This window comes from Natator depressus, chromosome 6 (genome assembly GCF_965152275.1).
Source record: "Natator depressus isolate rNatDep1 chromosome 6, rNatDep2.hap1, whole genome shotgun sequence".
NCBI lineage: Eukaryota > Metazoa > Chordata > Testudines > Cheloniidae > Natator > Natator depressus.
Genome location: NC_134239.1, coordinates 84,976,875 through 85,003,943, shown reverse-complemented (window position 1 = coordinate 85,003,943; position 27,069 = coordinate 84,976,875). Strand labels below are relative to the sequence as shown.

General features: G+C 43.7%; 1 protein-coding gene and 1 long non-coding RNA gene across 5 annotated transcripts in view; one reads left to right on the top strand and one right to left on the bottom strand.

Annotated features, from left to right (window-relative positions):
* The window catches only part of BAZ1A (bromodomain adjacent to zinc finger domain 1A), a 114,828-nt gene extending 98,190 nt beyond the window's left edge, over positions 1 to 16,638 (top strand). For both annotated transcript variants that reach the window (XM_074955850.1, XM_074955849.1), the window contains exons 24-26: positions 11,530 to 11,675; positions 15,114 to 15,201; positions 15,716 to 16,638. In XM_074955850.1, the coding sequence (XP_074811951.1) occupies positions 11,530 to 11,675; positions 15,114 to 15,201; positions 15,716 to 15,906 (425 nt within the window). In that variant the 3' untranslated portion in view covers positions 15,907 to 16,638. The remainder of the gene's footprint in view (positions 1 to 11,529; positions 11,676 to 15,113; positions 15,202 to 15,715) is intronic.
* Positions 3,523 to 27,069, bottom strand: part of LOC141989336 (uncharacterized) — a 34,989-nt gene continuing 11,442 nt past the window's right edge. For 2 of the 3 annotated variants that reach the window (XR_012639966.1, XR_012639968.1), the window contains exons 3-5: positions 7,855 to 7,935; positions 4,680 to 5,190; positions 3,523 to 3,974 (exon numbers count right to left, since the gene is read on the bottom strand). This is a non-coding gene — a long non-coding RNA (uncharacterized LOC141989336). Of the gene's footprint in view, positions 3,975 to 4,679; positions 5,191 to 5,297; positions 5,434 to 7,854; positions 7,936 to 27,069 lie in introns of all 3 variants that reach the window. The other variant, XR_012639967.1, reaches the window with a different exon arrangement.

Below are 27,069 nucleotides of genomic sequence, written 5' to 3'. Positions count from 1 at the left end.
TAAAAATAATTGTGACAAAAACTTAACCTAAACAGGTTTCAGAGTAACAGCCGTGTTAGTCTGTATTCTCAAAAAGAAAAGGAGTACTTGTGGCACCTTAGAGACTAACCAAATAAATTGGTTAGTCTCTAAGGTGCCACAAGTACTCCTTTTCTTTTAACCTAAACAGTGAGTCATGGTTGCATGCTTCGGAGTTTCCCATGGAGGTCCAAAACATGGTGAAGGACTTACCTTTTTGATGATGCCCATTTTTTTTCAATGAAAAGACAGATGAGTCCTTTCATACCACCTCTTGGGGGGCAGGAGTCCTTTAAAGTATCTCAAGCAGCCTTACAAACCTAGATTGGCATTTCAGTTGTGGCCTTGTCTCTTACAAGGAGGGCACAAAGAAATACAGGAGTCTTGTTTCCCTGCACCTCCCATGCCTACAGCACCATCTCACTCCCATCCCCCACTGAGAAGATATTTTTGATGGGAACTCGAGAGATGTAAACCATTTATGATGCCACCACTGCCCTATCCCCACATACTTTTCAGTGGTCATTTAACACTCTGTTTCCACAACTGAACTGCTATAACAGTCAAGTGGATATTAGATATCTTCCATTACAGCAATACAATTGAGTTATGTCCCTACCTCCTCTAAAGTCCCCATCCCTGTCCCTCTTTAAGGACCATTCTCATAAGGGGATTATCAGGCAAGAGGAGTGGAATCTCTCCTCCAGCGAGACGCAATAGAGCTTCAACACCAATGGACAAGTTTTTACTCTATGTAGTTTCTAAAAAATGGGAGGTTGGAGACCAGTCTTCAGTCTGTTATCTCAACTGCTTTATTCACAAACTGAGATTTTACATCGCCACTCTGGCATAAATAATCCCATCCCTGGAAAATGATGTGGTTTGCAGCTGTTGATGTGAAGGATACTTTCTGTCATGTAGATATTCATCCCCACCCACAGGCATTTTCTCAGATTCATGGTGGGCTCCGACCACTTGCAATACACCGTGCTCCCAGTTAGCCTCACTGCTGCCTCCTGGGACCTTTACTAAGGTCTTTCTGGCAGTAGCAGTGCATTTCTGGTGAAGCCATTCTATCTTTTTCCTCTATCGACAGTTGGCTTCTCGTTCCCAAGGTGCCTCAGGAAGCCTACAAGTCAACCTCATCAATGCCTCAACTACTCTCTTCCCTTGGAGTCAATGTGAACTTAGAAAAGTCTGTCCTTACTCTGATGCGGACTATATTCTAATACTTCAGTCATGGCAAGAGCTTATCTATCAAGGGACAGGTTTTGCACCATGAACAACCTAATAGATCAGGTTATATGCAATCCTCAGGCTCCAGTCAGAACTCGTCTTTCCATCCTGGGGTACATGGCTTCATGTGCTTGTTATCCCTGTCACACTGTCTGGAGTGGCTTATGACATAGGGCCTGCCTCAGGGCAGACTGTCAGAAAACAGGGTAGACACCCCAAACTGGTGATGTGTTCTATAATTAATTCACCAAGCCAATGACAAACATGAACCTTACCATGGAGTCACAGACAGTTCTTCTTCGAGTGCTTGCTCGTGTTGATTTCATTGTAGGTGTTGCGTGCACCCAAGTGCGTGGCTGTCAGAGACTTTTGCTTTAGCGGTACCCGGAGAGCTGGCTGTGGCCCCCTCTGAAGTGCTGTGCTCATGGCGTGGTACATCAGGCGCCGGTGCCTCTCAGTTCTTTCTTACCACCCATGGTGGTCAGTTGGACCGCCTCTGTTCCTTGCTTCGCAAGCGGTCAGCGGTTTCTCATCTAGTTTAGCCTTGTGCTTTACTTGTAAATAGTTTTAATCGTTATTAGTTAGTTAAGTACCCATTAATTGTTTAGTTAGTGTCCCAGTGGGGATTTTTCCCCCCAGTGAGCATGCCCCAGTCTCTGAGTTTCAAGCCCTGTTACAGGCCTATGCCTGTTAGTGACCCACACAAGAGTTGTCAACAGTGCCTCAGGGAAACCCATATAAAGGAGCACTGTCGCATCTGCCAGAACTTTCATTCGCAGACACAAAGGGAGCACGACATCAGTCTCAGGGTCCTCCTGATGCAGGCTGCCCTGTGCCCAGCTTTGGAGCCAGCATGGCCCGAACTGGCACCCAGCACTTCAACTTCGGAGCGTAGCGAACCTCTGGCACCGATCCGTCACCGGTCCCAAAGAAAAAGGCTAAGAAGATGGCACCGACCAAGGGGCTGTGGGAAAAGGACCCTGCTCGGGCCTTACGCCCTCTGGACTGGCTAAAGGGCTCAGCTGTGGGGAGTCCCTCCCTCCCAGAAGGACCCGCCACCGACTCCGGGGAGCAGTAAAGGGCCTATGGATGGCACAGCTGATCCCCTCTCAGGGTTCAGTGCCTGGAAAGTTACAACCAATATCGTGTGTGGCAAAGGAACCAGCTAAAGCTCCCTGCAAGGGCAAGCCCACCAGCAAGACCTTGCACAAGACAGGCGCGTGCCAACAGTCTTCAGAGCCAAGACAGAGCCCCAGATCGCCATGTTCTTGGTCTCCGCACCGACCCAGCTCTCCAGCCTGTCATTATGAGTCATCAGCACTGTGCTCCCGATCCCTGTCATTGTGCCGAAGCTTGCCCAGGTGTTGTCAATCTCCCTGGCACCGGTCTTCATCCTGCCGTCGGTCGCAATCACTGAGACCTCAAGGACGCTCCCTAATGCTCCCACATCACTGGACGCCGGCGGCAACAGTGAGCCGTCAAACTCAAGCCTCCACAGTCCTGCCCTGGTTGCCAGAGGGGAACGACTTCTCTGGCTTGGACGCACAATTCAGTGCCTCACCCAGACAGCATGATTGGGCTCTGGAGGGTGCATCAGTGGCAGCAGAGCCAGTGGCCAGCCCAGTGGTTGTATTGGAATGCATGGGGCGTTCCTGTCATGCCGGTGCCCCGCTCCTGCCAGCCCTCAGTTGCCACATCAGACAGATGGCAGGCAGCAGCCCTGGTACCTGGGGCACTGGGCTCGGTGCAGGATGTCCAGGCAACCACCTTGGGTGAGGAGCCGGTACCCACCCCAAGGCTGCTCCTCCCCCCCGGTCGTCCAATCATCCTCCCCGGACAAGGTGGTCACGGGGCCTTCCAGGGCTAGCCTACTGGACGATTTTTGTGAGCATCAGGCACTGCTCTGCAGGGTGACAACTCACTTGGGCCTCAAGGCGGAAGAGATGCAGGAACAGACGGACACATTACTTAATGTGCTCCATGTCCGCCCTAGTCTGGGTCACCCTTCTGGTACACAAAGGGGTCTTGAACATTGCCAAAGCCATCTGGCAAACCTGTTCTCCATCCCACCCACCTCAAAAAGGGCAGAAAAGAAGTACTTCATTACCACAAAAGGGTTCGAGTACTTATACACTCATCCACCAACGGGGTCGTTGGTCATGTCCGTGGCTAACGAACGGGACAAACATGGGCCTACCAGTTCTACTCCTAAGAACAAAGAGGCGAAGAGACTGGATTTGTTCGGCTGAAAGATTTATTCTACTGCCAGCGTCCAGTTTCGGGTGACAAACCACTAAGCCCTACTGGGCTGCTACAATTTTAACTTGTGGGACTCTCTCCAAGTTTTAAGGACTCCATGTCCCAGGAGGCGGCACAGGAGTTCGCAAGCCTGGTGGATGAAGGGACTGCAGCAGCCCGGTCCTTTGTCCAGATGGCCTGGGATGCGGCCAATTCAGCTGCCTGAGTGGTTGCTTTGGCGGTGGTTATGCGGCACAGTTCCTTGCTCCAGACCGCTGGCCTGTCCCAAGAGATGTGGGTCTCGATCCAGGACCTTCCGTTAGACTACATCTGCCTAGTTTCCAACCAAACGGATGCACATCTGCATGGCCTAAAGGACACAAGGGCAACCCTCCACTCCCTGGGGATGCACATCCCTCAGACGTCCAGGCAGCTGTTCTGGCCTCTTCTGCCACCTAGGCAGTGGCAGCCTCGGCAGGGGCCTACGAGAAAAAGGGACACCAGGTTTAGCTGCTGCTGCTCTTTGTTGTCCTGATCTCCTGCACAGCCTGGCCTGGTGAAACACCACGGGGTCCAAAAGCGCTCATTTGAGGGTGTGCTCAGGAGTGACGCACCAACCAACTGCCCGGATCCTTCCCGCCCCTTCCTAAGCCACCTCTTCTTCCCTTACCACTCGGCCTGGTCGCAGGTTACCTCGGACCATTGGGTCCTGGACATAGTGACTCAGGGCTACACTCTGCAATTTTTGGCTGCCCCTCCTTCTCACCCTGCCTCTTCCCCGTCCCTCTTTAGGGACCCTTCTCACAAGCAACATCTCGTTCAGGAGGTCAAGAACCTCCTATGTCTGGGGGCTGTGGAGGAGGTTCCTTGGGATATGCAAGGAAGAGGATTCTATTCCTGCTACTTCCTAAGCCCAAAGGCAAAAGGGGGGCTCAGACCCATCCTGGACCTGTGGGGCCTCAACAAGTCTCTCATGAAGTTGAAGTTCCGCATGGTATCCCTGGCCTCCATCATCCCTTCCCTGGATCCAGGGCACTGGTACGCCACTCTTGACTTAGACATGAAAGTAAGCGTCTTTTATCTTCCTTGGGCAGACATTTCCTGCGTTTCATAGTGCCATGTTTATGGCGCTGCCCTTTGGCTTGTTTGTGGGCCCCAGGGTGTTCACGAAATGTGTGGCGGCTTACCTGAGGCATCGAGAGGTCCAGATCTTCCTGTATCTTGACAATTGGCTCATCCAGGGCAGGTCCAGAGGAGCCTTGTTCTGGTGCGCTCCACCTGCAGCGATCTGGGTCTCCTAATAAACACAGAAAAATCCACATTAACACCAGTTTAACGTATAGAATTCATCAGAGCGGTTCTCAACTCCATGCGGGCCAGGGCCTTCCTGCCAAAAGTGCGTTTTCAAGTCATGTCGGTCTTGATTGCCCGCAAACAGAGCCAGCTGCCTACCGTGACCCACACGTGCCTGCGACTGATTGGCCACATGCACCTACGTGGTAAGCCACACCCGGCTGCATCTGAGGCCCCTGCAAGCGTGGCTGTCCTCGGTCTACGTTCCCAGCAGGCGCCCCCTGGACCGAGTGGTCACGGTGCTGAGCCACGTCCTCTGGTCTCTGGATTGGTGGTGCAATCCCAGATCGGTGCTGCAGGAAGTCTATTTCGCGACCCTCTGCATGGATTCTGCTTGTGAGTCACCTACAATGGAATCGACATGAGCAAGCACTCGAAGAAAAAACAGTTAACCACCTTTTGGTAACTGTTGTTCTTCGAGATGTGGTGTTCATGTCCATTCCATTACCCACCCTCCTGCCTCTCTGTCAGAGTTGCCTGCAAGAAGGAACCGAGAGGGCACGCTGCATCATGAGCACAGCACTCCAGAAGGCACGATAGACGGCCCTACGGGTACCGTTAAAAGTCTCCGTTGGTGCGCAAGCACACCTACAATGGAATGGACATGAACAACAGTTAGAAAAAGATGGGTAACCATTTTTTCCCTTAGACCCTCCGGTCTATCTTGCCACCCAGACAAACTGGACTTTGTGATAAAATGATGACTTATACCAAAAATCACATCAGATCTATGTTGCTTCCAGTCCCAAGAGACCAATCACTTACCCCAGATCAGTTGGAACACTACATCTTTCACTAAAGACAAAGCTGGCCGCCAATTCTATAGTAAAATAAGACTTTTTAACTAAGAAAAGGAAGTGAGAGTTATGGGGAGGTTAAAGCAGGTAAAATTATATGCACAAGGAGTCATAGTTTGTAATCCCAAATGGTGGCAGTATGTAATAAATTGCTAGTTTCCCAAAAGTCTTCTCAGAATACCCAGATTGTCTTTGGGGATCTTTTTCTTCTGGTGCACTTCTCTGTAAAAGTCCAAACAGTCCAGAGATACAGGATATTTCCTTGAATCCTTACTTATAGCTTTTTCACACAGACGACAAGCTGAGAGTGTTACTACCTATGTGGGCTCTTCCTTTGACGGAGAGCGAGGAATCCATTTTGGTCCTTTGACCTTCAGTCATCACACACGCAGACCACTTACTTTGAAATGAGCACTTTTCATTTACATTCTACAAGGCTCCTTTCTCATTTGATAGGTTACTTAGTTGCAGGGGTATACACAATGTAAATGTTTGCTACTACATTATAATAGGACACAAATAAGTGAAAACAATGCAAGTAACATCCCACTAGTTTTCATGAACTTTAAACATCAAATACACTTATATATTTATCACTTTGATCTATATGAATACACAAGTGAATTGGCCTGGGGCTCTGGCATGAGCTGGCACCTGGTCTGCCACAGTCACAATCCCATTTGTCACACTCTACCTACATGGCCTTCAGGCGTGGCCCCAGACAGTTATTCACTAACCAAACACAGCATGAATACCATGGTAACAATTCTTTCCAAATTAACATCTTCCCTGATATGGTGGAAGGATCCCTATCAGGTATGTATGGGCATCCCCCTTCCTACCATCCTTGCCAGACAAGGTGATCATTTATAGACACCTCTCTGTAGCTGGAGAGCCCACATGGACAACCACATTGTGCAGGGCAATTGGACATCTTGAGAACCAGGATGCACATGAACATTCTGGAATGCCAGGCAGCCTGAGAAGCTTGCAAGATTTTTCTCCAACTCCTCCAGTCCCATCATTTTCTGATAATGTCAGACATGACAACTGTCTTTTACATCAACAAATGGGGGGTGGGAGGGGCAAGATCAGTTCCCCTGTGTGTAGATGCAGTCACCCTGTGGAACTGGTTTATCAGGAATTAAATCACCCAGCTGGCAGCTTATCTTCTAGGAACTCAGAGTGGGTTGGCAGACACCCTCAGCAGGCATTTTGCCATCAATTGTGAGTGGGAATTGCATGATTCAGCCGTAAATAGCATCTTCACTCAGTGGGAGACCAGCTACTGGGATCTATTCACCTCCCAAACAAGAAATGCAAAATATACTTGGAGCTCTAGGACTATGCTCTCAGGGTGATGCTCTTTTTCTCAACTGGTCAGGTCATCTGAGCTATGCCTTTCCTCCCTCGCTGCTCCTACCTCCGTTCTTACAGAAAATTCATCAGAATAGGGCACAAGTCATCCTCATTGCCCCCCAACTGACCCAGACAGTTTTAGTTCCCAAATCTCTGACTGTTATCTTGTTCTCCAATCACCATCTAGTCCTTTTGTGATCTCTTGGCCCAGGAGACTGCTAGGATCAAGCATCTCAACCCTTATGTTTATCTTTATGGCTTGGTTTTTGGCATATTAGTGGTTTGAAGATGTATAAATGATCCTTAATAACAGTAGAAAGGACTCCACTAGAAAATGCTGTTCAGCCAAGTGGAAGCGTTTTTCCATCTGGGCACTGAAGAAACATGCATCTCTTGAGTCAGCAGATATTCCCCTCCTTTTGGACTATCTTCTTTCTCTCACCACAGCTGAGCTTTCCCTTAGTTCTATTCGAGTCTACCTGGTAGCAATCAGTGCATGCTATCTACCCTCTGGTGGTTATTCAGTTTTCACTCTCTTGACTACCAAATTCTTAAAAAGCTTAATTACAAGTTTCCCATCAGTAAGGAAATCTACTCCACACTGGGACTAAAATCTTGTATTTGCAGTACTCATTAAGCCTCCCTTAGAACCATTAGTTTCCATGTCTCACTTAGCCATAAGAAATTCAACTGCCATTGATATCACCTCAGCCAGAAGCATGGGTGAGCTGGGAGCTCTAATGGCAGATCTGCCATACAGTATATTCCATAAGGACAAAGTCTCTTTATGATTCTCTAAAATTCACCCCCAAAGTAGTTCTGGCATTTCACAAGAAATGATAAATAGACTTACCTGTGTCCCCACTCTCTCCCTGAAACGTGTCTGGAGAGGAGACTTCACTCCCTTACCATATGATGCACTCTTGCCTTTTATCTGCAAAGGACAAAACCAATTAGAAAATCACGTAGATTGTTTTGTTTGTTTTGTGTTTCTCTGTACAGCAGAATGAGTCTGAGGTTAAGTGGTTCTCGGCCTGTGGGCCATTTGCAACCCAATCAGCACAGCGTTGCAGCCCATGTGACATCCTCAGGGCCATATAGGTAGTACTGGATGTGGCCCACATAACACTGTAGCCCACAATGGTAAACAGGTTGAGAACCACTGGGTTAAGCTATATCCTCTAAGTGGATCTTGGGTTGTATCCTGCTCTGCTAGCAGCTGCTGCATCTTCCTCCTCCTCATGGGTTGAGGGCTCATTCTGCAAGAGCACAAGCAAATTCAGTGGCATCACTTCAGGAAGTACCCATTTCTTTACATTTGCAGAACAGCTATGTGGAGTTCCATACGTATGTTTGCGCATCATTATGTTCTAGTGCAGAACTCCTCTGCTGATTCATTCTTTGGGACAGTGGTTCTCCAAACAGCTCTGCCATTTGTCTCCTCGCACCCTCCTACTTAAGTACTGCTTGTCAGCCACCCATAGTGGAATACACGTAGGGACCAGGTCTCAAAGAGGAACCTGTTACTTATAGTAACTGGAGGTTTTGTGATTCCTATCCGTATTCCACTACTCACCCTCCCTCCTTCTCCTCTTCTTTGGATCTCTACTGGATTTGTGGTAGAGAAGGAACTGGAGAGGCAGTCAGTCCACTCTGCCATTTATGCCTTTGGTTGAAAGCACCAGGAAAGCAAGGGCACTTGTGTGGCCCAAAGGATGCAGTGTACAAGAATTCCACTCCAGATACAGCAGAGGGGAAGGAGAGTGCATACTGGAATATAGATAGGGACCACATGTCTCTAAGAACCCCCAGTTACTGTAAGTAACCTTTTGTCCTTTGAGACCTGGTACCTATGTATATTCCACTCTGGAGTGAAAGCAGCAGAATAAGGACAATGGACTTAAAAAAAGCAGACTTTAGCCAATTCTGAGAACTGGCAGGTATGGTCCCATAGGAAGACAATCTAAGGGAAAAGGGAGTTCATGAGAGCTGGAAGTTTCTTAGACAATATTAAAGGCACAACATCAAACTATCCCCATGCAAAAGAAAGATAAGAAGAATAGTAAGAGGTCAGTATGGCTTCATAAAGAGCTCTTCAATGACCTGAAACTGAAAAATGCATCCTATAAAACTTGGAAACGTGGACAAATTCCTAAGGAATACAAAATAATACAAGTATGTAGGGACAAAATCAGAAAGGGTAAGGCACAAAATGAGTTACATCTAGCAAGGAACATAAAAGGCAATAAGAATTGGTTCAATAAATAAGTCATGAGCAAGAAAAAGACAAGAGTGTGGAGGTCCTCTGCATAATGGGCAAACAGAGCTAATAATGGCCAACACCAAGAACACTGAGGTGTTAAATGCCTATTTTGTGTCAGTCTTCTTTTAAAAAAAAAAAAAAGTTGTTGTGGCCTGATGCTTAATACAATTTAATATTAACAACAAGGGAGAAGGAACACAAGCCGGAACAAGGAAGGAGCAGGCTACATAATAATTATTCAAGTCATCAGGGCCTGATGGAGTTTACCTTAGGTTACTTAATGAACTAGTTGGAACCATTTGCAGTTTCTTTGAGAACTCGTGGATGAGAGATGAGGTCCCAGAGGACTTGAAAGGGGCCAAGACAGTATTTATGTTTTTAAAAGGGTGAACACAGAGGGGAATTATAGACTAGTCAGCCTAATTTTGATACCTGGAAAAATACTGGAACAAATTATTAAACAATCAAATTGCAAGCATGTAGAGGATAATAGGTGATCAGAAATAGCCAGCATGCATTTGTGAAGAAAAAGTCATGTCAAAACCCAATTTCCTTATTTGAGGGGGTTACTGGCCTCCTGGATAGGGGACTCAGGGACAAGCAGTAGATATGACTTGTATTGATTTTAGTAAAGATTTTGACACAGTCCCGACATGTCATTCTCATAACTAATTAGAGAAATGTGGTCTAGATGAAATTACTTTAAGGGAGGTGCACAACTGGTTGAAAGTGCTACTCATTATGTACAGTGCCAATAGTTCACTGTCAAACTGGGAAGATGTATCTAGTGGAATCCCACAGGGGTCAGTTCTGTTTTCACTGACTTGGATAATGGAATGGAGAGCATGCTTATAAAATTTAGAGATGACACCAAACTGGGAGGTATTTCAAGTGCTTTGGAGGACAGGATTAGAATTCAAAGCGACCTTGACAAATTGGAGAACTGGTGTGAAATAACAAGATGATATTCAATAAAGACAAGTACTTCACGTAGGAAAGAAAAATCAATGTACAACTACAAAATGGAGACCGGGCTAGGCAGTAGTACTGCTGAATAGGATCTGGGGAGTAATAGTGAATCACTAATTGAGTGGTGATGCTGCTGTGTTTTAGGGGGTGGGAGGGGAAGGCCAATATCAGTCTCGGGTGTATTAACAGGAGTATCATACATAAGATATGGGATGTTATTGTTCCACTCTACTCAGCATTGGTGAGGCCTCAGCTGTACAAGTTTGGTGCCAGGCTTTAGGAAAGATGTGGACAAAGTAGGAGAGTCCAGAGGAGAGCAACATAAAATGATAAAAGATTCAGAAAACCTGACCTATGAGGAAAGATTTTTAAAAGTTGGATATATTTAGTCTTGAGAAAAGAAGACTGAAGGGGAACAGAAGGCTTTAAATATGTTAAGGGCTGTTACAAAGAGGAGGGTGCACATTTGTTCTCCATATCCACTGAAGGTAGGACAAGTAATGGGTTTAATCTGCAGCAAGGGAGATTTAGGTTAGATATTAAGAAATCCTTAATTGAGTACTGGAATTCGGTTCCCAGGGAGGTTGTAGACTCCCCATCATTGGAGGTTTTTAAGAACGGGTGAGACAAACACCTGTCAGCGATGGTGCAGATGTAACTGGTCCTAACTCAGCGTAGGGGTGCACTAAATGACGTCTCAAGGTTCCTTCCAGCCTTACATTTCTATGATTTGACATTGATAATTAAGGTTCTGTAAACAAACTGATATTTAGCTGTAAATTGACACACAAATTGACTCCAAAAGTGAGTGAGTAGTGTGAGAAAGAGAACCCAAATGCTTCCATCTATTATTGCCCTTATGAGCCACACATCCAAAGAAGTGAAGCAGAGCCCCATCTGCTTTCTTTATACTCTGGAAGGAGAAATTAAGCAGTAAAATCCATAGAGTTCCTGTCTCCTTGTCTGCCAAATTTAGCTTTTCAAATCTACCCCACTTGCTGTGAATAAGGCCCACAGGATTGGGTAGCTGGGCAAAATAAAGCTTATCAGAAGTGCTACTAGTACACCTGCATTTAAAACAGTACAGGGGTGGGGTCGGGAGAAGTTTTCCACCCCTTTGCTGAACGGACCAGGCTGCAAGAGAGCCCTATCTGATCTTCTACCTTCCCACCCCCTACATCCCATTAGCTCTTGTTGGCATGTTACACATCCAGTGTTTTCATGTTTTATTAAATACTTAATATTGGTGTGCCATTTTCTTTCTTTTTGTCAGTAGTTTTGTGATCTATTTTTCAGATTCATCTCCTCACACCTCATTGAACAGGAGGAGTTCGGGTCGTCAGGGTGGAGTCCATGAACTGTCAGCTTTTGAACAACTTGTTGTGGAACTGGTACGACATGATGACAGCTGGCCTTTCATGAAACTGGTTTCCAAAGTCCAGGTAACTGGGGTGGATGTATATTGTGGCAACATTTTGGTATGATGTTTACTATCAGATTCTGATTCACTGAATAGCCCTAGAAGGGAATACCACTGAATAAGATTCAGAGAACTCCTTGCTATGTAACTTGAGTCTTTGATGTCAGGAACTGAGATTTCCCAATTTGACAAGTTACTGTGAAAGTCCTAATATACCTGTATTGGCAGGTAGGCGTGCGTGGCTGTGAATCTCCAAGAGTGGCCATGCCTCTTTGCTGTCACGCACCTGGAACGGCACTCTGCATAAGGGGGAAATTGACTGTCTCTAGGGCTCAAACCCACAGGTGGGGTAGAACAGTGAACAGTCAGGGGCCCAGGCCCTTAGGCAGGGTGAAGCACCCAACAGTCTAGAGCTCCAACCCTCAAGCAGGGTAGAGCAGGTAAGAGTCTAGGAGCCTGGGGCTGGCAAGAGGTGAGTGCTCTACACAGTCTAGGGGGCTAGCTCAGCAGAAAGTAGACTCACACTGGCCTTCTGGCCAAAAGTGGGGATGCTGCCACCCCAGGGTTGGGATGGCAGAGGGTAGGGAAATGCAGGTCCACCTGACTCCACTGTGTCCCAGCCCAGGGCCCTAACAGTAGAGGAGTGGTCTGCCACTGGGTCAGTGGGGATCCGCCCGCAACATGCTGACCTTGTATCAGGCCAGCACTCTACCAGACGGTTGTCTAGTTTCCCTGGGCTGCTTCCTACTCTTCCCAGGTTTGGTACCTTGGTGAGGTGAGTGGGTTTCCTCAGGGTACAAAAGATGTATGTTCAGAAGAGAGCCCAAAAAAGCACTGGCAAACCCAGCAGCGCCTCAGCGTTGGTCAACCCCTCTGGTAGCTCAGGCAAGTCCTCAAGGTAGCTGAAGTCTTCTGCAGGCTCCTGCATCAGCAGTGAGGAGAACACATCCGTCTCCTTTGGCAGCTGCTCCCCAGCTGACCTACAGGGCTGGCTTTTTATACTTTCTGTTCCTGTCCTGCCCCTCTGCTTCCGGCATGGTGAGCATGGTCTTCCTGGTTCCGCCCACCAATCTCGGAGGGCAGCCACACTTTTTTGCTACAACCTGGTCCTGAGGGTTTTAAGACCTGAAATAATTCAATAAGAAAATGTCCAAGTGTAGCAGAGTTTTTGAAAATCTGCACTATATTGCCAAAGGTAAGACTTGACAGCTTATTAAAAAGTCAACTGAACTAGAATTGTCACTGGATTTTGCTTCCTGATGTGATTTGAGTGCTAAAACATTTTCAAAGCAGGGGACATTGAAACAGAACCATGTCATAGGAGTAACTTACTGTTAACCATGCTGTCTGAATGATTGTGCAGTAGAGTGACAATTAGCTCAGGAATTTCATTCCCATTAGTTTCTGAATACAGAAGAATGGGAGGGGTATACTAGCATCACAGAATGCCTGTTCTCATCAATCACATTGAAGCTGCTCCCCGTGCATGGGGGTTGCTCTGGTATGACTAGATCTGGAATTTCTGTTCATTTCTGACCAACTTTTTACACAAAAACTTGAGACTTGAAACTGACAAGAACAGGAATTAGGCAGCTGGAAGGAGTGATAAGATTAAAGGGGGGAAAAAATCTCTATCTTCATAGAGAAGGGGGTTGGCGTGGACATTAAAACCATCTACACACATGAATGAAGGGTATAAACATCAAAGAGAGAGGAGTTAATTAGATCAGGAACAAGTAGGGAGGGCAATATCTTGGAGTAATGGGATTAAAATAAAATCTCTGGCTGAATTTGAGAGAAACTTCCAATTGGGGAGCTGTATTAATCTTGACCTTCAGAAGAAAGTGGTAGGAGCTCCATTGCAGATACATGCAAACTAGATTAAGCAAAGCACTAGAAAACAAGTCCCTTTTATGGTTTGAAAAAGAAAAATCCACGGCTGATTACACTTTTAATTCTGTCGTGCCAGAACAGATGAATTTAATTACTTGCTGCCTGTCAGTGTGCTGACCTGTATTTACAAATCCTGGATGTACTTAATGATCACTCTTTGTAAATGCCAAGGAATGGATGATTTTTACCTTCTTCACTGCTGATTCCTCCTGCAAATTCGCTAGCAAGTTGCACCCCAAGATGTATGTTCAGAGGAGAGCCCATAGCCAAATTATATCTGGCTTAAAATATATATGTATGTTTCTGGGTTTTCTTGTCAACCAAATTTGGGATCCGAATTGTCCCACAAACAAGACAGCATTTAAAAATGTCTTCTAGTCTGATTTGGGGGTGGACCTTGGAATGTGTGCTTGCACAGAATTCAAGATTTCTGAGCCAAATGATCAGTGTCTGGGTTTAAGAATCCTCCTTCCTTTCGCTTTAATCATGTATGCATCTCTTATCTTGACTAACTCTGAGTGATTGACTGAGCGGCTGCTCTCTCATAGACTGTATGCAGATGCCAGACAATCCCAGTGGTTCTCAAACTTTTGTACTGGTGACCTCTTTCACACAGCAAGCCTCTGAGTGCAACCCCCCTCCCCCTTATAAATTAAAAACACTTTCAAATATATTTAACACCATTATAAATGCTGGAGGCAAAGCGGGGATTAGGGTGGAGGCTGACAGCTTGTGAGCCCCCATGTAATACCCTTGCGACCCCCTGGTCTATCCTTTATGCCACATAGAAATCTGCAGTGTCTCCAACCCTTCAAACAGCCCTAACTGGCATTTCAAGGAACAAAATAGTTCACGTATGTGAGGAGTAATAGAGTGAAAACAGCCATCCCTCAGCATCAAGGAGCTTGTAATGTTATAAGAGTAAGTACTACAACAAAATGAAAAGAGTCTGGAGATACCTTAGAACCATAGAAATGTAGGGCTGGAAGGGACCTCAGAAGGTCCCCAGCACTGAAGCAGGATTAAGTAGACCATCCCTGACTAGTGTTTGTCCAAGCTGTTTGTCGAATCCCCATCATTGGAGATTTTTAAAATCTCCCTTGGAAGCCCATTTCAGTATAGGCTAATAGCATTGTACAATACGTAATATTACGTAATATAAATTATTTTTGCATCTTAAGTTTAAACAGCTCTAACACAAATGTAAAGCTTATAAATTAAACCACTTTTTTTTTCTTAAATTTTTCTCCATCAGATATTTATGCTTGGGGTTCTTTGCCTAATTTCTTTAACTTCTCTGAATGCATTATTGATTTGTTTTATATTTTGTGGTCTCTTGCTTGAACAACTTTTAAAATTAGGTCAAGAAATTAATAGCTGAATTTCAGTAAATTCTGGTTGTCAATAAAGGGCCCATTAAGTCTTTCTGCTGTAACAGCAGAAAGTCCAAGTAAATTTGTGACTTTCTGTGTATATCTTAACACATAATTATTATGAATTAAATACATTTATGTATATTTTTACATAATAAAATAGTAAATAAAATAAAGTGAACACTTTTTTGCAGGTACCAGACTACTACGATATTATCAAAAAACCTATTGCCTTAAATATAATCCGTGAAAAAGTGAATAAATGTGAATACAAATTAGCATGTAAGTACTGTTTACTGAAGTAATTAATCCTGTGATCTGTTCTTTACAATTAGAGGTCTTATCCCCTTAAGCAGAGCTGGGATGGGAGGATTTGAAAACTGGTATTTCTTCGAAAAAGCATTCTTAGAAATGTATGAACCGCTTTTTTCAGTGTAGTGATTGTGTTAGTAGTTGTCCTACTAAAGTGAATGGTCATGGAGTTTCAATTACCTCCTCAAGCCTTAGAGATGGTATCTGTTGAATAGGGTTGTGGCACATTGATGGGATATATCAGAAAACTTCCATTTCCATTGTTGGAGACAGAGGACTTGAACCGTAGGGTTGTTAATCTGACCCTATACATACACACTAAATTCACCCCATTTATTGGTGAAGATCTCTTTAGCAACTGTCTTTACAAAGGGCATCATTCTACTGAATTCTGTAGTGCCGTAACAGTATGCTTTACTCATACGATTATCTATGGTGACCTGGCAAATGCACTAAACTCATTTCTTTAATTTTTATTTACCAGCTGAATTCATTGAAGACATTGAACTGATGTTTTCGAACTGCTTTGAGTACAACCCTCGTAATACAAGTGAAGCAAAAGCTGGAATTAGACTTCAGGCTTTTTTCCACGTTCAGGCTCAAAAGCTTGGACTCCCTATTGCATCTGGTAATGTGGACCACGCTGCTCCAGCTGCAAAGAAGTCACGAATTTAACCTCTTCCTTCCAAAGGATTTTTTTGAGGGAACCTTTATATTCATGAAAATGAAACATTAAATCATGCAGTCATCATATCTGTATAAAGCAATAACACCAGTTTAACCACCTTGAAGTGTGGCCTGCACTATATTCTCAATTTAATATTAAGCACTCAGGAGAATGTAGGAAAGATTACCTTTGCTACAGTTTTATTCAGTGTCTAATAACTTTTTGATAGATGTATTGGATACAGTACTGGTTTACAGAGGTTTTGTACATTTTTAAGACATTCATGTGTCCAAATATCTTCCAGAAATATTTTTTTCTGCGCCATATGACCTTGTTTTATCCTCTAGATTTTCTAGGAGCTGTGGTATTGCGAGGACTTTATCAACTCAGACAAAATCTTCTACTGTAGCACAGTTGAAGAAACTGTGTAAATGTCTGAAACTCTGAGTACACCTTTTCAACACTACACATGAATGAGTACAATTGCATATCCTTTAAAGTACTGTACCAGTGCTGGCTGGAGGTATTCAGTCTGAGTTTATAAAGTAGATATTTATTTAGCATTCAAAGTAATTTGTGAATTTGTTTTGTATTTATAAAAATTTGTATGTGGGGGGGAATAAGAGATCCGTAACTTTTTTTTAATTTTTCTCCTGTTTTGTTTATTCCTCTAACTTCCTGATGATCAGTTGATAAAATAATACCCTCTCCTCTCGCTGGCAGTTCTTTTAGCAACAGGTAACTTGCAGGACTGTATTATAAGTTTCTATGTACAACTTTCTAAGTGTACAAATAAAATGATACATTTTTCAAAGTATTCTGAGCTTCTGAAGTTACTGTAGTCTGCCATCCTTACGCAGTCCATGGTCCCAGTGATTTCAAGTGGTAAGCTGCTTGTGTGAGAACAGCAAGATTTGGCTCTGATGAAAATATACCTTAATAGCATAAGAATCTTAAATTATTCTTAAATATTTCCAGCAGTCTTATCCATCTCTTGTATACTATTCTACACCAAGTTGTTGAAGCAAATGCCTTGAAAATATAGGTAGAACTGTAAGATACCCTAATGTAAAACTCTGTAATGTTTAGTTAGCCAAAATCTTTAAAACAGTCTTGAAATCTTTGTTTGTTAATGGTTTCATTTTTTCTTAAGTTTGGAATTAAATATATACTTTTAAAATTGAACTGGGTTGGTGACTTTAAACACTGGCATAAACTAGGAAGGAGTTTTTAAAGCACTATTTTTCAAGCTGGGGATATACCACGTGAGCCAGGAATAGCATGACACAGAGAAGAGCAGTGGGTAGATCTGGAATCATGTAGTTTTTCCCTATACCATCTATACACACTGCAAATGTGCATCTGTGGCTCCAGATAAAGCAGAGTGGAGGTTCTCTGGAAGCTGCACACCTTCCCTCCCTGTTGTGGTGGTGGTCCTTAATGTAGCTGCAGGCGCACACAGCAAATTGCCATCCCAAGTTACTTTTTCTGCTTTTGTAGTGCTTGGCTCATCTGTGGATGACATCAGTGGAAGCCAACTTGCTCCGAGAGCGGCATATAGCCTTCTAAGGAAGGGTGGGATGGGGGAGTGACCACTTAGGGGGTGAAGAAAGAGGTCACAGAAAATCGGGGGGGGGGAGCAGCCCCTTCCCCAAGACCAGGGGAGTCATGTTTGCCTGTCCACTCCAATCCCTACTAAACTGGTCTGTTGCAAACGTTTAGCCAAGGAAGGACTGATGCAAGAGGCATGATTGTTTTCACTTTCTCTGTGATAGAACTGGAACAGAGAGAGAGAAACAGCTTATTTAAAAGAGAAAAATAAAATTTAAATAGGCATTCTACTTTAATGTCCTTGCTCTCCCTTGGCCTGGCATTGAGCTTAGCACACCTGCTGAAAGGATAAGACTCTAGCAGAAGAATTTGAAGCCTGGTTAGGAGATTACAAACTGAACCAATTGCTCCCAGAGAGAAACTTTAAAATATTCAACCAAGAATTTCAGTAGTTAAAAGCCCACAAGATTGTAATGGACTCAGAAGTGGATAAGTATCATCGTATCATCCCCATTTTGCTGCTGGTGAAACTATGGCTCAAACATGTTTTGACTGTCAGAAGTGCTGAGCATTCACACCACCACTTGAACTCAAGAGGAGTTGTGTGTGCCTAGAATCTTAGAAACCCAGATCCTGCCACGCTAACTCTCACTGAGTAAAAAGAAAAGGCCTACTAGTGGCACCTTAGAGACTAACCAATTGATTTGACCATAAGCTTTCGTGACCTACAGCTCACTTCATCGGATGCATTCAGTGGAAAATACAGTCACTGTATTTTACACTGAGTGCATCCGATGAAGTGAGCTGTAGGTCACGAAAGCTTATGGTCAAATCAATTGGTTAGTCTCTAAGGTGCCACTAGTAGGCCTTTTCTTTCTGCGAATACAGACTAACACGGCTGCTACTCTGAAACCTCTCACCGAGTAGTGCCTTGTCACTTTGCAGGGAGTCCCAATGAAGTCACTTCTGCAGTAAGGCTCTGTTCATTGTAAGGATGGCAAAATCAAGCTCTAAGTAACTTGTCTGAGGTCACAAGTAGGCAGAGTTGGAATAGAATCCAGGTAGTTGGATTCCTAGCCCTCTGTTCTATCGGTGAATTATCACCATGAATGCCTGCATGGATTTACACAGCCCACACTCCTTCCCCACCACTTTGGAGTCTTAAAACAGTGACAGAGTATTCAAGTATGAAGGGGGGAGGGGGAGGAGGAGACATAATGCATGTGCAGCCCCCACAGACCCTGCTTTACAAAGAAGTTCTGTGTTCACACACCAAGGGCAAACACATTGCCTACAGCATGGCTCCATGCAGGCAGCCATCTCAAAGTTACTAGGGAAAGTAACTACACTCTGTACACCAAGGAGTCCCAGGCCAAAATAGCTCAATGTGTATTCAGAAATCCATTAATACACTGTCAGAATATAATAGATACAAAACAACTGAAAATGAAGAATCTTGGAGCTAAAGTTTAAAAACAGTAGGGGTAGGGGTGAGTTGCACGGTGGGATAGCTACCTGTGGTGCACTGCTCCCTGCATTGATGCAAGTGTTGCTAGTAAGGATGCGCATAGTGTGGACATGTACAAATCAAATTACAGTGGTGGCTGTAGGTCAATTTAATGTAAACTGACTTAATTTTGTAGTGTAGACATGCCCTCAGTCCTAATCTTATTTTTCAGTTCAAAGATGTCAGCATCAGACTACATCTTCACTGAAGTCTCAACATAAAAAGAAATTATTCTAATCAAGACTTTAAGAAGATTATTATTTTCTTATATATCTTTGACAACAAGGCTCCAGATTTGATAGGACTGAAAGTTATGGACCAACTAGTGGGGATATGTCCCTTCCTTTGTTTAAAGAAAGGCTAGCTCATTTCATTGATAACTGGAGAGAGTTATTACATTGGACAAATGGGTACTAGATCTTATAGAAAAGGGCTGCGTAATACAATTAGAAAATGTACCCCCTTTCAATTCTCTCTACCCTTCCCTTTTCAGGGAACTTTCTCACAAAAAGGTTTTTCTATCAGAAATTCAGAAACTGCTTCTCATAGGCGCTGTCGGGAAGATACTGATCTGTGGGATTAAGGGTTTTATTGAAGATACTTCCTCGTACAGAAGAAAAAATGGGAGTTTCTATCCAATTTTAGATTTAAGAACATCGAATAGGTTCATTCAGAAGTTCCAGTTTTGATTGCTAACCCTAGCTTCCATAATTCCCTTGCTTTCAGTTAAGGATTATTTCACAACTCTTGATTTCAAGGATGCATATTTCTATCTGCCCAAATCACTGGAAGCACCTTTGTTTTGTAGTGGAACAGACATTTTCAGTACAAAGTCGTACAACATTTGGGCTTTCTAAAATGCCACGAGTCCTTACAAAGTGCCTTTCTGTAGTAGCAGTGCATATAACAGGGTCTCTTTGTTAATCATATTTGGGCGATGGCTGCTAAAATCTTCACGTGAGAATCTCCTACTTCACATCAAGTTTATAACCTCCCTTCTTATGGACTTGGGACTGTTTCTCAACAGTCATATCTCTGCCCAAACTCCATTTAATCAGCTCTATACTGGACTCAGCAGCAGGAAGAACTTTCCTTCTGGAAGACAGAGTGATTGGTTTCAGAGATCTGATTCTGTTGATCCCAAAAAGTGATTTTCTTTTTGAATCGGGGGTGGGGGGGGAGGTCTCATGACAGCAGTCACTTATCTACTCAATTTGTATGCTTCACAATGACATCAATGCAGCTTTGGATGTCTCAAGTTTACAAACCTACTCTGGATAGTTTTCAGATGTTTTTCACCATGCCTCAAAACATTCTAAATTTGTTGGCAGGTAGATCAAATGTTAGGTGTCTTGTTCAATCTCCCTTCACCATCTGTCATGATAACCTCTGATCATCCAACAAGGGATGGGGACCTCACCTGGGTCATTTTATCCAGAGACCACTGGATGTCTCAACAAAAGAGCTGCTTATAAATGTTTTGGAATTATGAGCCATTTGTTTGGCTCTCTGATCTTTTCTTCCTCATATAAAGGAAAAGGGTGTTCAGGTAGTAAAGGACAATACAACTGCTATGTATTATGTCATCAAGCAAGGAGGCACTCATTCTTCCCTATTATGTGCAGAGGCAGTCAACTTATGGGACTGGTACATTCTTTACGAGGTCTATCCAGTAGTCCTGCATTTAGCAATGTGTTGGCAGATCATCTCAGAAGGGACAGTTGTCAGATGAAAGAGTGTTTTCTGAAGGATCAAGTGGTACAAGTTTTCTCCAGATGGGATTGGCCTGCTATAGACCAGTTTGCAACAAGGTTCAACAAAAAGCATTGTCTCTGTCCTTCCTGCTCTTGATCAAAAATCAGTCCATCTCAGACACTTTCCTATTAAATTTGAAAAAGGGCCTTCTGTATGCTTCCCCTCCCCTATTTCAGTTTATTCAGAAAGTGTCTTGAGGTATTTTCACCAGGGCAAGAATAACCCTGATAGCCCCAGCTTGATCAAGACAGCAGTGGTACATGGCCCATAGAATGGAGACTACAGGTGTCTGTCTCAAGACATATTGTTGCAGCAACACGGCAGGATCCCTCATCTGGACCCTCAATCTCTCCATCTCATGGCCTGGGCTATTGGAATTTGCCTAATCTTGGACAATCCTGTTCCTCATTGGTGCCAAATGTATTGCTCAATTCTAGAAAACAGTGTACAAACACACATTATTTGAGCTGGACTAGGTTTGTTTTTTGGATGCAAGGAAAATCTGATTCACGAATTACAGCTTCTATTCCCTGGTGGGTCTTTCCGCCTATCATACTTTGATGGTAGATTGTATTGTGCACAATACAGGATTTATCAAGGGGTTGTCTAACATATGTATCCCTTTGAGGAATCCAGTTCCAACATGGGACCTTAATTTGGTCTTAAGTAGGCTTAAAAGACCCTTCTGAACCCTTGGCAGTGTCCTTTATTTTACTTACCTATTAAAACTAATTATTATTGCTATATCAGCAGCCAGGAAAAGGTCAGCAAATTGCATGCTTCGGTGGCTGATCTGTCATTTACTATTTTTCATAAGGCCAAGATGGTTTTTAGACCTGATCCCAGTTTGTTTGTTTTTTAAAACCAAAAAGTATCTGAGTTTCATATCAGATTTACTAGTATTTTTCGCAAAGCTGCATGTTAATAAAGGGGAATTTGTGCTACATACTTCAGATGCTGGAAAGGTGGTGTGCTTGGGAGGGGTTCCCACATAGACCTTCAGGTGGTCTTTCCACCCAGAGGCAGTCCAGTACCCACAGAGGTATGGCGATTCGTTTGGGAAGGCTGTCTCTGTTCAACATGTACATGGTTTTGAGCCAGGCCTGAAGGTATCAGAGATTTAGTCTCACATGTGGTGTAATAAATGGTGAAGACCAGATGAGACCTAGGAGTAGAAGACAGGCCCTTACTGTTGTCTGAGGACTCTGGTGTAGAGTAGTGATTGGACTGAACATGGTGGAGAATCTGTCCTCAGGCAGTTAGAGTGTACAGGGCAATTCCAATGAAATTTATTTGCTGCATGGATGTTTAATGTGGGCTTTCCCAAGTTGATATGTAGGCCCAGGACTGAAACAGAGCTAAGACCTTGGTGGTTGCTGACTGAACCTCCAGAGCAGAATGCCCCTTGAGGAGCCAATCGTCCAGACAGGGAGAGACTGCTATACACCATTGACACAGGTGAGCCACGGCTACTGAGAGGATCTTCATAAAGACCTGTGGGGCTCTGGAGAGTCTGAAGGGAAGGACACGATATTGACAATATTCTGTGCCTATGACAAAGCATAAAGTGTCTGCGGGAAGGATGCATAGCAATACGAAAATGTGCATCCTGAAGGGTGAGGACAACAATCCTATCCCCCTGATTTAGGGATGGGATTATGGTAGCCAGAGTCACCAGCCTGAAGTGCTGCAAAATAATTTAGATGTCTAGGTTCCTGAGGTCTAAGATTGGCCTCTAGATGCCATTTCTTTTGGGGACCAGGAAATATTTGGAATAAAACCCTCTTACAACTGATCAGGGAATTAGATATATTGGCCCCAGACACAGAGAGAACTGGACCTCACGAGAGAGGGGTCCTGGGGGGGAGGGGGAGAAATAGAATGGAAATGGATGCTAGAGGTGGTTTCTGTGTTGATAAATTCCCAAGCAGCTAGAAAGTGGGATAGGTGATCTCCAGAAGGCCAGGGTGGATGGCAGATTGGCACAGCAGATCTGGAGGAGAGGGTTGTTTGTTAACTCGACCAGTATGTCAAAATAGTCATTTAGAGGAAGGCACAGGTAGGGAAGTCGCTATAGAGGATAGCCTCTTCTTTTGAGGTTCAAACTTTCTTCTAAGTGGTTCCATAAGTCTGGAATAGGTAGGATACGGATGGTACTCAAATGGTCAGGAGCACTGTGTTGTCTGTGATTTACTAAAACGCCTTTGTTTCAGGCACATAAATCCCAAATGACCTCAGTGTTCCCCTTGAGGGAGTGGAGTAAGGTATCAGTATCGTTGTGGAAAATCTTAGGCCCTTCAAAAGGGAGGTCTTCCACCACGTTTTGTATCTCCCGAGGGAGGCCAGAAGACTGGAGCCAGGATATTCATCACATAACAGCGGTGGCTACAGATTACAAAGCTGTGTCAGCAGCATCAAGGGCAACCTGCAAGGAAGCTTTGGTAATGAGCTGGCCTTTGGAAATGAAAGTTTAGTACTGCTCCCACTGGCAGGTAGTCAATAAAATGAGTAAACACAGAATAGTCTTTGAAGTCATATTTTGCCATCAGAACTTGATAGTTCGCTACCTAAAACTGCAGAGCAGCGGACGAGTAACTTCCTGCTGAGGAAATCTAGACATTTATCCTCCTTGTTGGAGGAAGTGGATTTTGAACAAGTTTGACAGTTTCTCTCATTGACTGCATCCCCTACAAGGGAGGTGGGGGTGGGGTAAGAAGAAATACCCTTAGTGCTTTGGCAGGTATGTACTTTTTTTTGCTTGCCAATTTGTAGGTAGGCCTGGGAGTGGCAGGGATCTGCCACAGATTATGGGCAGGAGAAAAAAAGCCTCATTAAAGGGAGGGCTTTTTTACTCTGCGGGTGGTGTAAAACGCTCACAAGAGAGTGCTGAGACTCTTGTACCTCCTCCACGGAGATTTGATGGGACTCCACATGTCACCTCATTAGGTCCTGAAAGGTCCTAAAATCATCTGCACAGGAAGGTGATGGTGGTGTCACCGCCTCATCAAGGGAGGAAGAGGACTTGTATGAATGAGTTGTCCCCTTCTCCTTCAGTAGCCACTGCTCCTCCTGAAACTCCTCCTGTACTGAGGAGATGAGTGGTGCTGGTGGCTGATGTGGCACAGGTAGGTATTCCAAATGTGGCCTTTTCCAGACAGGTACCCTATAGCATTGGGCCTCTTATGAATGGTTTCAATAAGCCCATTGTGATGGCAGGTAAGGGAAGGAATTTATGTTCACAGAGGTGGGGGCATCTTCTGGGCTTTCGTGAGTCCTCCTCTGGGTCTACCTCATGGGTGTAGGGTGGTAAGGCAGAGAGGCAGAGCACAGAAATTTCAATCTGCCAGCAAGCAGAGCTGAGAAGCACCTGGTACTGAGTTTTCTGGGTTTATATTGGTTATTTTTTTAGATAATTACAACATCCCTGTAATATTTTATACCTAGGGTTTCTGATTTTTTGTTTTAACTGATAACCAATAAAACACACCCAATTAAAAAAAAAAAAAGAAGAAGAAACTGCGTTTTTCCAATAAATACCAGAAATGGTTGCTTGTATCTATGGGTTTGTCTATATGGAGAATAATGCAGACTGTGGGGGCTTAATTTATAAAGCGAACTAACAAGTGGTACCTTAATTGGTCCAGGTAGACCCTGCTGGTGCACACTAAAAGGTTCCCTTGTGCATTTTAACAAAGTGTTGTTTGAAACAGTAGTATGTTAAAGCACTCTAGGTAACTTTACAAAGAGATTACTCATTATAGTATATGAGAGAGCTCTGAAAACCCCTGATTCTTGGACAACTACATAAAACTTAAGATTGCTAAAATAAACCACAAACCCTCCAAAATGAAGTACACTTCAAACCAGAAGCTTATTTATACCCTAAATTTCTCACACATATTCTCCACTGTAACCACATTTTACCATAGTCACAGGGAACCATTACTTCTGATACGTTTTTAGGTGGGGATACTTGAACTTTGACTTTTTCTGCATCTACCTTCACCCCCTCTATCAGTCATATGCCATAATTACTCCTGGGGGAATTCTATATCACCGCACACGTGCGGAATTCATGGCCCCCGCAGATTTCTTGCTTAATCGCAGAAAAATGACTTTTGACAGAGAAGCAAAGGGAAGCCATGAGAGCAGTCATGTGCCCACTCCCTGGCAGTGCAGACAGGTCAGTCTCTGGGCACCCAGAGCAGCCAGTAGAGATGTAAATCACCGCCTGAGGGGGCTGGGTAGTCGTGTGTGCGAGAGAGAGAGAGAGACAGACAGACACACACAGTCCCTCTTGCTCTCGACTGCAGCACTCTCAGCATGGAGGGGCAGGGCTTTGGGGTATTTCTGAAGAGGTAGGTGTGGGGCAGGCTCTGTTCCCTCAGGCAGAGGAGAATGTAGCAGCCTGCCTGCTTAATGAATTGTTCCCATTGTTTTTAGTGAATTCCCCCAGGAGTATAAAACAGGTGTAAACATTTTAAGGCTCCTTTACATTGTCAGAGTGGTGTAAAGGAGCCTTATTATAATGGCCATTATGGCCTTAGCCTTATAATGCTTATGGTGCTTTAGTGATTAGAAATGGTCTAAATTTTTGGACTGAAATTTTCCTGCAAAATGTTCTCCATGAACGGTTTGCTACTGACCTTTTTGGAGAAGGTCAGTAACCAGTATAAATTGTGAGTTTGAGTCCCCAGCCCTCACTTGCTCTGCAGTTGCCTATAATGTAACACTGAGCACATGGCTACATATATTTGCTGACTAATAATTAGAAGTAAACTATCAATACTAGCTATATTACTGTTAGAGGGGGGTTGATTTCCTCCAATGCTCCCCACTCCCATTCTCCATTTATTGAATTGTAGTTTAAATAAATTACCAAAATAACTGAAACTAGCTGGATTATATTGCATTATTTTGACCAAAAAATATGCAGAATTTTAAAATATTGTGAGCAGAATTTAATTTTTTGGTGCAGAATTCTCCAAGGAGCACATAATCTAGCCTCAGCAGCATTCAGAACTTGTTTTAACCTTATGTTATGTTCTTCCTGGGACTTTATTAGCCTCCCAATAGTTGCTAGAGGTGTCGAGATGGGATGAGCTGTTCTTTATATTGTATTGTTGTTCATATTGTGTATTTTATTTATGTAACAGGCCCTGAAAGCATAAGGGAGGCATCTATAGAGGTTTTTATAAATGTAAATAAAGGAAATTAATATGTTCTAAAGTAAATTACTAACTATAGGTTTCAGAGTAGCAGCCGTGTTAGTCTGTATCTGCAAAAAGAACAGGAGTACTTGTGCCACCTTAGAGACTAACTATACTCTGTTAATGTGCAGATAGCAATGTGGACTTATTTTCACAGAATCTTTAAATACATCATGGCCCCAACTGCTTTAATTGTTTACATTTTGTTTAATTGTACAGATTTTTTTCATTTAGGGCCTGATCCAAAGCTCCGAAAAGTCAAAGAAAAAACTCCTATTGACTTTAATGGGCTTTAGATCAAGTCCTTGCAATATACACAGATCTTTTTAAATAAAAAAAAAGACTCCAGTATTTAAGTTACTGAATAGTTGTTAGAGGGGAAAATTAAATAGGTCTGTATAAAGAGAGAGAAATGTAACTATTTGTTTGTAAAGTACTTTTCACCCACATTATTGGTTTATTGGAAAGGTGAATGTTCTAAATTAAATCATTTTCTGAACAGAGAATTTAGTCTAAAGTCTACTCTCACTTATAAAATCTGACTTCTGAAGTCCATCGAGTTACTCCAGTTTTACAACGTCTGAAACTGAGAACAGAACTGGCTTTAAGATTAAAGTCCGTAACTAGCTTTGTTTTTCTTATTCTATTTTCTAACCACCAGAGTGCAAATTTAAGAAACTGACTAACCCTCTGCTAAATTTTTCCACAGGAAATAATTTTATTTTCCTCTATGAAATAAAATCTAATCAATGAAATCATAATGTTTCCTCTTGGATTAAAGCTTCACACTAATATTGGATGTTACCATCTTACTTTTGGAGATAAGCCCACAGAAAAATCTACAGATCTCAAAGCAATCAAAGACAGCCCCTCCCCACACCTGCTGATCCTTCATCTCTCCTCCTGCCCAGCACTACGGCTAGGTCTACATTACATACTTACTTCAGTATAACTACGTTGTTCAGGGGTGTGAAAAATCCACACCCCAGGAGAGAGAGACAGTTATATTGATCTTATACCCCAGCGTAGACAGTGCTAAGTCGGTGAGAAGCTCTCTCACTGACATAGCTGCCATTTCTCACAAAGGTGGAGTTATTAAGCCGATGGGAGAGCTCTCTCCTGTTGGCTTAGAGCATCTTCACCAGACG